This window comes from Mercenaria mercenaria, chromosome 5 (assembly GCF_021730395.1).
Source record: "Mercenaria mercenaria strain notata chromosome 5, MADL_Memer_1, whole genome shotgun sequence".
Classification (NCBI taxonomy): Eukaryota; Metazoa; Mollusca; class Bivalvia; order Venerida; family Veneridae; genus Mercenaria; species Mercenaria mercenaria.
Window position 1 is genome coordinate 42,898,480 of NC_069365.1, and position 10,640 is coordinate 42,909,119.

At 35.9% G+C, this 10,640-nt stretch overlaps 1 protein-coding gene across 2 annotated transcripts; it reads left to right on the forward strand.

Moving 5' to 3' along the window:
• The first annotated feature begins 1,066 nt into the window (after positions 1-1,066).
• LOC123558939 (uncharacterized) lies at positions 1,067-9,562 on the forward strand. Of its 2 annotated transcripts, none has more exons than XM_053543347.1 (4): positions 1,067-1,412; positions 2,455-2,555; positions 3,765-4,114; positions 8,445-9,562. In XM_053543347.1, exons 3-4 carry the CDS (start codon positions 3,820-3,822, stop codon positions 8,867-8,869), a joined length of 720 nt encoding a protein of 239 aa, XP_053399322.1. In that variant the 5' UTR covers positions 1,067-1,412; positions 2,455-2,555; positions 3,765-3,819; the 3' UTR covers positions 8,870-9,562. The 2 variants fall into 2 exon arrangements, with proteins under 2 accessions (XP_053399322.1, XP_053399323.1); XM_053543348.1 differs by having other exon boundaries at positions 1,067-1,230.
• The last annotated feature ends 1,078 nt before the right edge of the window (positions 9,563-10,640 follow it).

Sequence of the window (10,640 nt, forward strand, 5' to 3'; positions counted from 1 at the left end):
CATTACTCACACTAATTTACGAAATAGGGATGCCACAACAGTACAGCGAAAACCTCCTCTGGGAATGTCACACAACAGTAAAGCAACAAAACTACTCACAAAACGCAACGAAATAGGAATAACACAACACAACAGTACAACAATAAACACTACTAACGAAAGGAAAATAAACGGGGATGCTACAACAGTTCAGCAACAAACACGACTCACAATACTTTACAAAATGGGGATGCCACAACAGTACAGCGAAAAACCTTCTCTCAAAATGTAACGAAATAGGGATGCCACAACAGTTTAGCAACAAGCACTATTTACAAAACGTAACGAAATGGGGATACTAAAACAGTATAGCAACAATAATTACAATACGTAACGAAATGGGGTTGTCACAACAGTTTAGCAACACACTGAAACTCATAACGGTTGGAGATATAGCAACAGTACAGAGACAGATACTGTTCACAAAAACTAAAGAAAGGGGATACGACAACAGTACAGTGATGAACTAAACTTACAAAACGTAAGGAACAAGTTATGGTCTGGAAACTGGGTCACAAATACATGTTGATGGAACTAACGTTAAAACACATATCGTTCGAAAGTGCAACCTTTTCGAAAGAAAAACTGGGTTTTTACTAAACTAAGTCTAATGGAATATAATTAGGAAATCAGTGTTCATAGTTATTTGTCAGACGTCATCTAGAGTAATATGATAAACGCATGAAACTTTTAAACGCATTAGTATTTTGCTTTAAAGATATGTCGTACGAATTTTGGCTGTTAATAGATAGCGCGTTTGACGATTTGATTTTGTTCATAAATACAGTTGAACAACAACGTTTTCATCAATCTACATAAGACATTGTCTAATTTATTTACTAACTATATTTCAAGGCAATTGTGCTACGTATACATATATAATTCAGGAATAGTTGTAGAGAGATAATAAGATTTTGTCGCAGATAAAATGCTTTTGGATCAGCCCTTGCACTGTTTGAGTTTATTGAACGCCCCTTTGGCGATTTACAGAGTAAGTTGTTATCATGCGCCGTCTGATCAACAAAGGTCATGCGCGACAGAATGATATCGACCAGCTTCCATTTTTGCAGATAACGGAATCAAAGAAAAATTATATTTGCTCAAGAAATTTTCAATTTGCAAAGATTCCAGCTTACAGATACGTATTTTATATGCGTTTTATTGCATGTGATAGCGCGCATAAAAATTGAAGTAAGTTGGTTCTTATCCAGGAACTTTGTGAGATTATGGCGAGTTTTCGGGTAGCGTTGTTTGGTCACAGGCTTGTTTCTCATTTTAAGTGTTTTACGTGTTGAATTAGTGATAGACAAGGTGGGGATTCAGTTATATGGTTTTCGACAAAGAATATTGCAAAGGGTAGACTCCAAGATCAGGTATATGGACCTTATTATCTTAGATATTGGATCAAATGATTTGTGTGATGAAAGCTACGACTCTGATACATCTGCATGAGATTTATTTTCTCATACCGAGTATTTATTGACTGGATTGAATGTACAAATAGTTGTCATACTTCAGGTCTTGCGCTGTCAGAGGGGTGTATATCTGCAAACGTAGAACTTGGGAAACTCATCACTGACTTTAACCTGCCGGTGATTTTCTGGAAACACCGAGGTTTTGGAACAATGCGGATCCGTTGTTTCGCACTGATGGTGTTCATTTGTCAGATGCTAGACATGCTAAATAATAACGCAGTTTTAGTAACTGCATAATTCATGTTAGAAATTGGTTTGTTTAGAGAATCAGATTTCGACTGTCTACGAGAGTGTATATGATAACTATTAGTCTATCCGGCGATAGTCCGTTCAGGTTGGCTTCATAACTGGTACATGGAATAATTTCTTCTGAATTCGGTTAGTGGCCATTTAGCAGCACTGGTCTTAACATTCCGCAACATCATTTATTCATACATCTGTCTCTGGTGGCGGGATTTTTTTTAATTTACATCCGTGGTAGCCGCAAATTTATGAAACGTGTAGTAGAAATGCAAGTGCTTCCGAGAATATCGGCCCCATTTTCCGGCTACAATGATAACGTTATTTTAGCCACCATTAAATTCAGAAACTCTTTTGTCTGTTGTGTTTTGGAAACATCGGGGTAAGTGTAATCCAGACCAATGTATTTTTTAGTCCCGTTAGAATGCATCTTTCTACTGAAATTTTGTATCCTATGTCTCTACGTAGTTTTCGAGACTGTATAATTTGAGTGTCGAATTGGTCAAAGCCGAACAGTCGGTCAAATATAGTGGCTAGATCAAATGAGTTATATCTGGACGATACTTTTGTGGCGGGAATTTTTAATGGCAGACTGTTTATGAATTTATGTTGCATGTAAAGTAGCATAAATATATGTAACCAGATTTAAATTTTGATAGCTCACATTTTATAGACATGTATTTCTTGATCATATTTACAGTTTGTGGCATTATAATTAAGATATTTGTGGATTGGCGGGATAACCTTGTTATATCTGTGGTAACCATTACATCCAAGTGTCTTGGGAGTATACATAAATTTGTAAGTTTATAATTGTTATATCTGTTTTATGGCGGGATACTTTTGGTTATTCATGGTAGTCGTTTTTAGCTCGACTATTCAAAGAATAGTAGAGTTATTGGACTCGGCGTCCCGATTTGGTTAAGGTTTTGTATGTAAGCTGGTGTCTCAGTAACCGCTTGTGGGAATGGATTGAAACTTCACACCTTTATTCACTGTGATAAACTGATAAACTGAACAACACTGCACAGGTTCCATAACTCTGTTTTGCGTTTTTACAAAATTATGCCCCGTTTTCGACTTAGAAATTCTTGGTTAAGGTTTTGTATGTAAGCTGGTATCTCAGTATCCACTAATGGGAATGGAATGAAACTTCATACACTTATTCACTGTCATGATCTGACATGCACTGTGTAGGTCCCATAACTCTGCATTTTTTTTCTTCAAAATTATGCCTCTTTTTCGACTTAACAGTTTTTGGTTAAGTTTTTGTATGTAAGATGTTATTTCAGTATTTCAGTATCCACTTACAGGAAAGGGTTGAAACTTCACGCACTTGTTCACTTTATGAGCTGATAAGCACTGTGAAGGTTCCATAACCCTTTTTCCCATTTTTACAAAATTATGCCACTTTTTCGACTTTTGTATTCATTCAATTGACAAGGCTATTGAGTAGTCGAGCGTTGCTGTCCTCTGACAGCTCTTGTTTTACTTTTATAAGAGTAAGCGGGATAATAAATATCAACACATATCAAGCCGACAACACTAATACACAATGGCAAAAGTTGATCTTCACAACGGACAAATAACGGACGGAAAACTCTTCAAAATGATAGCGGCAAGTATACTTACTACAAAAAGTATAGCCGGTATAGTATGAAACCTACACAACCTTGCAAATGCTGCAGTTCTAAAGATGTTATTTGATCTATAAGAAAACCCTCGCAACAAGGCATCAACAACAGAGTAATTAAAATAAGCAATAAATATAAAACTCAATTTGACAGAGTCGGTGTATATGGAGGTAATGAAACGTGCAAAGAACGTCATCTTCCCTAGTATTTATTTCTGTGTGTCTCTGTGGTAACCAAAGAAATTCGATTTTTCCTTATGTATGGTAACTCGACCACTATTTTTTCAACTGTTGCATATGCACTCTGCATATACACATTAATACACCACACGTTTTCTTAATTAATACCTGAAAATTACAATTATCTATTTCTCTAGCATATCATCGAGTGGAGCTCTGTATTCAGTGAAGCACACGGCAGTTGGTTCCAACATGAATTTCGGTTTAGTTTTACTGGGTTTCATTGTTGTGCATGGAGCTAGTTTAGGGCCAGAACCTCAGTGTTCTAAATTTCACTATGAAGAGCAACTTCTGGAGAAAATGATAAGGATGGAGGTGAGAGTTGAAGAGATAGAGAAACGTATTTCGAAAACTAATCAACACGTGCATCAAACTCTGGAAGACCTTAAGACCGAGAGGCGAGACTTAAAGAATGACTACAATGAACTGCAGACTAGATATTCACAAGAAATGGAAGAACATATAGCTGAAATCGGAAAATTAAAAGGTATGCTTTGTGTTTTATTTAAAAAATGACGAATACAAGTTCTTGATTCATTTAATGTATAATTAACATTTCTTTTGAAAACTATTCCACAGTATCTAAAGAGACATACCTTCAGATTTAAATCATTATTTTCAAAGCTTTGAATAGTAGTTTGTTAGTAATCATAAGTATTCATAAGAACTCTTTTGATACCATGTTTCGACAGTACACTCATTCGGACAGTTTTAATAATAATAATAATAATAATAATAATAAAAACAAGAAAAGAAAATAATTGAGTTAGTCACACCACAGTAAATATTTGATGTAGAATGGTGTTGCAATTTTATGATCCAATCGTTCCTGAAACTGTTTTATTGTTTCTTCAATAATCCACCGATGTAGTCATATGTTAACCTATAGGCCTGTCATAAGCTCACCTGAGCATAAAGTGCTCAGGGTGAGCTATTGTAACCGCTCAACGTCCGGCCTCCGTCCAGCGTCCGCCCGTGTTCCCGTCCACACTTTAATTTAAACAACATATCCTCCTAAACCACCAGGCCAATTTTGATGAAGCTCCTTGGATGATCTTCTTTAAAATTGTTCAAAGAATTCTGGTTGCCATGGCAACCGAAAGAAAAAAATCTTCTTGTCCAAAACCACAGGTCATAGAGCTCTTATATTTGGTATGTAGCATCATCTAGTGGTCATCTACCAGAAGTTTTCAAATAAGTCCCCTAGGGTCAAATATGGCCCCGTCCTGGGGGATCACATGGTTTACATAGACTGATATAGGGAAAACTTTGAAAATCTTCTTGTCCAAAACCACAAGTCCTAGGGCTTTGATATTTGGTATGTAGCATCATCTAATAGTCCTCCACAAAGATAATCAAATTATTACCCTTGGATCAGAAATGGCCCCGCCCTCGGGGTCACATGGATTATATAGACTTATATAAGGGAAAAACTTTGAAAATATTCTTGTCCAAAACCACAGGTCATAGGGCTTTTATATTTTGTATGTAGCATCATCTAGTGGTCTTCCGCCAGGATTGTTCAAATTATCTCCCTAGGGTATATAGGGAACAATTTTCTCGTCCAAAACCACAAGTTCTAGGGCTTTGATATTTGGTATGTAGTATCATCTTATAGTCCTGTACCAATTTTATTCCAATTACTCCTCTAGGGTCAAAAATGGCACCGCCCGGGGGCCACATGGTTTATAAAGACTTACAGAGGGCAAAACTCTGAAAATCTTCCTGTCAAATCACATGGCCTGGGGCTTTGATATTTGGTATGTAGGATCATTTAGTCGTCTTCTACTAAGATTGTTCAAATTATCCCTATGTGGTCAAATATGACCCCACCCTTGGGGCACATGTTTTAAAAAGACTTTTACGGGAAAAACCTTTAAATATATTATTGTCTTAAACCATAAGGCCCAGAGCTTAATTTAGTATGTGTTATGCTCTAGTGGTTCTCTACCAAGATTGGTCAAATCATGACCCGCAGCATATAGGCCACACCCGGGTGGCCCCTTGTTTTACATAGACTTATTTGCAGCAGTGGAAATTTGGATCACAAGCATAATACCGATTTCAATATGTTAATCATGACCTACCGACCTACCTACTTGTTTTTGAAGGTAAAGCATGGAAATTTGGACCACCAGTTTAATTTTTATACAAATTTCAGTAGTAATCTTGAATAATCTTTACTATGACCTACTCACCTAGTTTTAGTTAGTGAAGCTTAAGCAAAGAAGTTCAAGCAGGCAGCTTAACTCAGGTGAGCGATATGGGGCCCTCATGGACCTCATGTTTTAATTTTGAGCCTAAATGTAGAATTTTATAAGACATAGGTTTGCTGGAACTATGCCTTATTTATGAAGTCTAGTTATAATAGAGCAATCAACATTTATTGACCTTTGTACAGAACAAGGTTTATGGAATTCAACAGTGAAGAACCAATAAAGTGTATTCCTTTTTCCTACCTTCAGGCGGAAAAGGGGCAAAATCTGGGGTTATAATAAATTTTGCTTTATTAGGTCAGTGAAGAGTTTTCCTAAAGGAAAGATGTTCCATTTGAGCTGCTAGTAAACGGATTTTAAAAATCATTATATAATCATTCGAGTTTCATCAGTTCGATACGCTAAAAGTTTTCTGCTGTCATTTGGGATTTACGGATTATGCGACTTTTTATTTAAGAGTATAATTGTAACGTTACGACTAACTGTTAGCTTGTCATCGTTTTTAATTTTATTACACAATAGTTATTAAAGATTGGTCTAATATTCATTCATGGCAGAGATAAAAACTCAAATACGTTGTTAGCAAAGTTGTTGAGCATATAATAAGTATTGTAACTGAAGTCCTAGCAAAAACAATGCCCTTGCCTTTGAACTTGCTCTCGACATACCTTCTAATGCTTAAAGTTTGGAAAAAAGCTGGAATAGTTGAAAATTTAAAGCCATTAAGTATTAACCCTTATCGGAATGCTCTTACATTTGACATTGAACGTACGTTTACATAGAACTTTACTGGGTTATTTTGAATAGTATTAAAGTTATAGCTCAGACAAGAAGTGTTTCATACAGAATAACTTAGGAACAAATTAAAATACAGAAAAACAGTGTGTTTACTATTCAGTCAAACCTGTATTAAGCAGACAGTCAAGGGAGTGACACAGTCTGGTTGCTAAAGTCTGGTTGCTTCTAAGGAAAAGTTGATATTAGACCAAAGTCAATTTGGGATGAAAACTGACTGGCTACATAAGGCAAGTGACTGCTTAAAACAGATGGCCGCTAATACAGCTTCAACTATATGGGCATCTTCGGAGTCATCAGAATAGGACCCAGTTTAAACATACTTGGTAATTAATAAATTGCAAATGCTATAGTGTCTTGTGTCTGATTCTAACACTTTTGGAGAAAAAAACTGCTTTAAAAGTATAAAGAATATAGTTCTTTCTTAAACAATTTGTAATGTAATGCCTAGGTTTATAATTTTCTATTTTGGTATTTCTTTCGGATAATTAAGATTTTAACTGTACATTTCAAAAGTCAGACAAAACTTGTCAAATCTTCAGTAGCTTGAAGCTATGAACATGTACACAGCAGTAAATTCTTTTCTACGTATCATTAAGTTGACAGGAAATTATATATTGTGTCTGCTGTGTTTTCCGGTATAATCCTTTATAAACTCAGTTTACTCTGTGAACAAGAGGGGCTGCCCAAGTGACGGGCAAGGGACTTGTTCCCGCTCTCATGAGCTGAAACTTAATAAGCATTGTTAAGAGCTAGGCTGAAGTACATTTATAATTAAGAACTTATGTTTATAGAGTTTTTAACAGAACTGTTTTAAAAGTCTCATTGAACTTTGATTATGTCTGTGAAATTTGTCTGAACATTTATCAGTAACTGTGCATTGCTCTTCTTAAGAAATAAAAATGTTAGAACTGTCGTAATCGTGTTGTGTTTCAAGACAGGCTTCAGGTGCAGGCCACTACGTTACACCTTGTCCTTGTCGAGGCTCCAAATTTGGACAATATGACCCGGCTTGAACAAACTTGATAGAGAACCATTAAATAATAGCCTTACATGATGGTACCTAAAAGCTTGAATTTTCTGGAAAAGATGTATTTTGATTTAATAAAGATAAGCTTATACGCCAATTGGACTGAACAGGGGCATGGCAAGAGCAAACTAAGAGAGCTTCAGGGGCTCAGCTGACGAGCGATGGAAGGAAACCATAATCTTTTAAGAATATGGCGATAATTTATTTCTCATAAAAGAAATAAAGTTTCGTTTTAACAAATTTATATTTTATTTTCACGAATTAAAGGTAGTATGTCACTCAAACGGCTATGTAAATAACACTCATTCCTTGCTTGTAAAATGAGAATATGGCAATAATAGCAAGCAGTGATAACTACTATTTCCTGTCTGATGTTTACACTCGTAAGACAAAAACGTTTCTCCACGTCTACATTAATGGGTGTTGTGTCCCTAAGAAAAACGATTTATACCCCCAGTCACACGTACGGCGCGGATAGCTACGTCTACCCACGGATAGAAACGTAGTAATCCGTATCGATCCGTACCTGAGCCGTACGGATTGATACGGATTACTACTTTAAGGTACGGCTCGGGTACGAATCGATACGGATTACTACGTTTCTATCCGTGGCTGGACGTAGCTATCCGCGCCGTATGTGTGATTGTAGTATTAGTGATCAGCTTCATTTAACTTAGAATAAGCACATTAATTAAGACAAGGTTGATTGTTAGTTTCACAGGTTGCTACGTAGGTTGCAGGTAATTAAATCCTGTGTTTCTATATTTGTATTTCAGATACCCTGCTGACAGAAACAATTGCATTTAAAGCACGTGTACCCGCCGACAAATCTCTTGAAACTGGTCAAACAATACTATTTACAGAGACGATGTTCAACAAAGGCAATGGTTACGACAACATGACGGGCTTGTTTACCGTTCCTGTCAGCGGAACATACCTGTTCACTATCCACCTGTGTATAAAGTATAAGATGAACATGTTTTATGGTATTATGGTAGACAATACTGTTCAGACCTCTGGGGTGTTTTACGATAGTACCACCGATCATTGCAACACGGCTGATGCTATAACAGTTCTTAAAGCTGGAGAAAGAGTGTACGTCAAGTGTTTATCTACGTCATCTGGAGAGGTTCTGACTGAGTATAACAGTTCAACTAGAAATTATTGGAGTACTTTTTCCGGGTTACTGATCCATAAATAAATGTTGAGTATAAGGCAAGATGATTTTTCTTGCCATCTCAACGTAACTTGTTTTGCAGACGAAAAATATAAATTAATGTAATGATGAATAACTGCATATTTGCATAATGACGTCTTCACCGTACGGCTTAATGTTTTCCTAAAGAAGTGTTGACTCCTGAGATATAAAGATTACTGCCTAGGAAAAAGTTATTGTTGGCTGAGATATGCTAGTTTCGTCTCTTCCTACCAAGGAATTGCATACAATAATTTGAGAGAGAATTTATTTAACATATTAATCTTCCACGAGACCCCCGACAAGAATATCATAATAAATAGACCATTAAACAATGTACAAGCAAACACAATACAAAAATGAAAACACAAAATGATATATTATTTATATGACATGCGATTAATTCTTCAATCATAAGGATATTAATTTGCACATTTAACGTAAAGAAGAAGGCTGTCCCAATGGTGGCCTGCAGCGTTCATTTTAAAGCCACGTGAAATTTTACTGTCAGTTTTTAAAATGTCGCGGACAACGTTAAAATCCGCGAGATTATTTGTCGAATCGCTGCCAAGAGAAACGTTCGATTTTTATGTCACAATTCTGTCGTAAAAGGTCGTGAATAACAGTCGAAACCGCAACATTTACCACAATAAGCCACGCAAACATATTCTTATTTTAGTTAGCCGATTGCGGCCATTTTAGTCCGTAATATTTGGTTTGATGCGAGTTAAAACAGTTTAAACATTTAAGCATTGAGTTTTAATGCCTAGAATCTATTTTCGCCGCGAAATTTTATGAGACCGTTGTTAAACAAAAAGTCGAGGCTTATGTTTTACCCTCGAAATTTTTGTGGAATTTCTACTCAAACTGTAAGAAATGTCGCCGATTTTTTTTCTGTTCCTCAACATTTTATAGACCGACGAAAGATATAATGCAGAGTCAAAACATGGACACTACCGGTCTCCGGAACAATCAAGTAATGAATGTCATTTTTTTATACACTTGTAAAACCCGAAACCGAAGTACACATATCCGATAACGGCCGGCCGTTATCGTAGATATGTGTACAAGGTTTCGGGTTTTACAAGTGTGTAAAACAAAGAATATGTCATTTATTACTTTTGTTTCTTTTTATAGCCATTGTTTTCAAGTCTCTGTACTGCCAGTTTAAATAAAAAGTGAAAAATGTAGTCCAACATCGGGAGCAACACAAAAGTTATCCGAACAAATTTGTTTTACACACTTGCAAATATACATTCTTTTATATGCTGATGATACAGTAATTTTTGCTGAGTCAGCTGAAGAACTACAAAAGGCATTAGATGCAATGTCAAATTACTGTAATTTATGGCATCTACAAGTCAATCCTTCCAAGACAAAAATTGTAGTCTTTTGGAAAAGTAAAAGAGGTTTACGTAATCTTCCATCTTTCAGCTTTGAGGGTAGTATGCTAGAGGTTGTTGATCATTTCTCATATCTTGGTGTTAAATTTTCACACAATGGTAAATTTGTAAAAACAAAGAATCATTTATTGGAACAAGCAAGAAAAGCTATGTTTTCTGTTATAGTTAAAGCTAGAAAATTGGATTTACCTATTAGTATGCAAATACACTTAACTGGTTGTATTTTAAAAGAGGATTTTATATCGAGATTCCTCTTTTTCAGCCAAAACCTTAAAAAAAAGCGCGCTTTTTTTCCAAATTCTGTTTGTCTTTCTTCGTAAATTTTTTAGCGAAGAAAAAATCAACACGCTTTTCTTCACACATTTAACCTCATC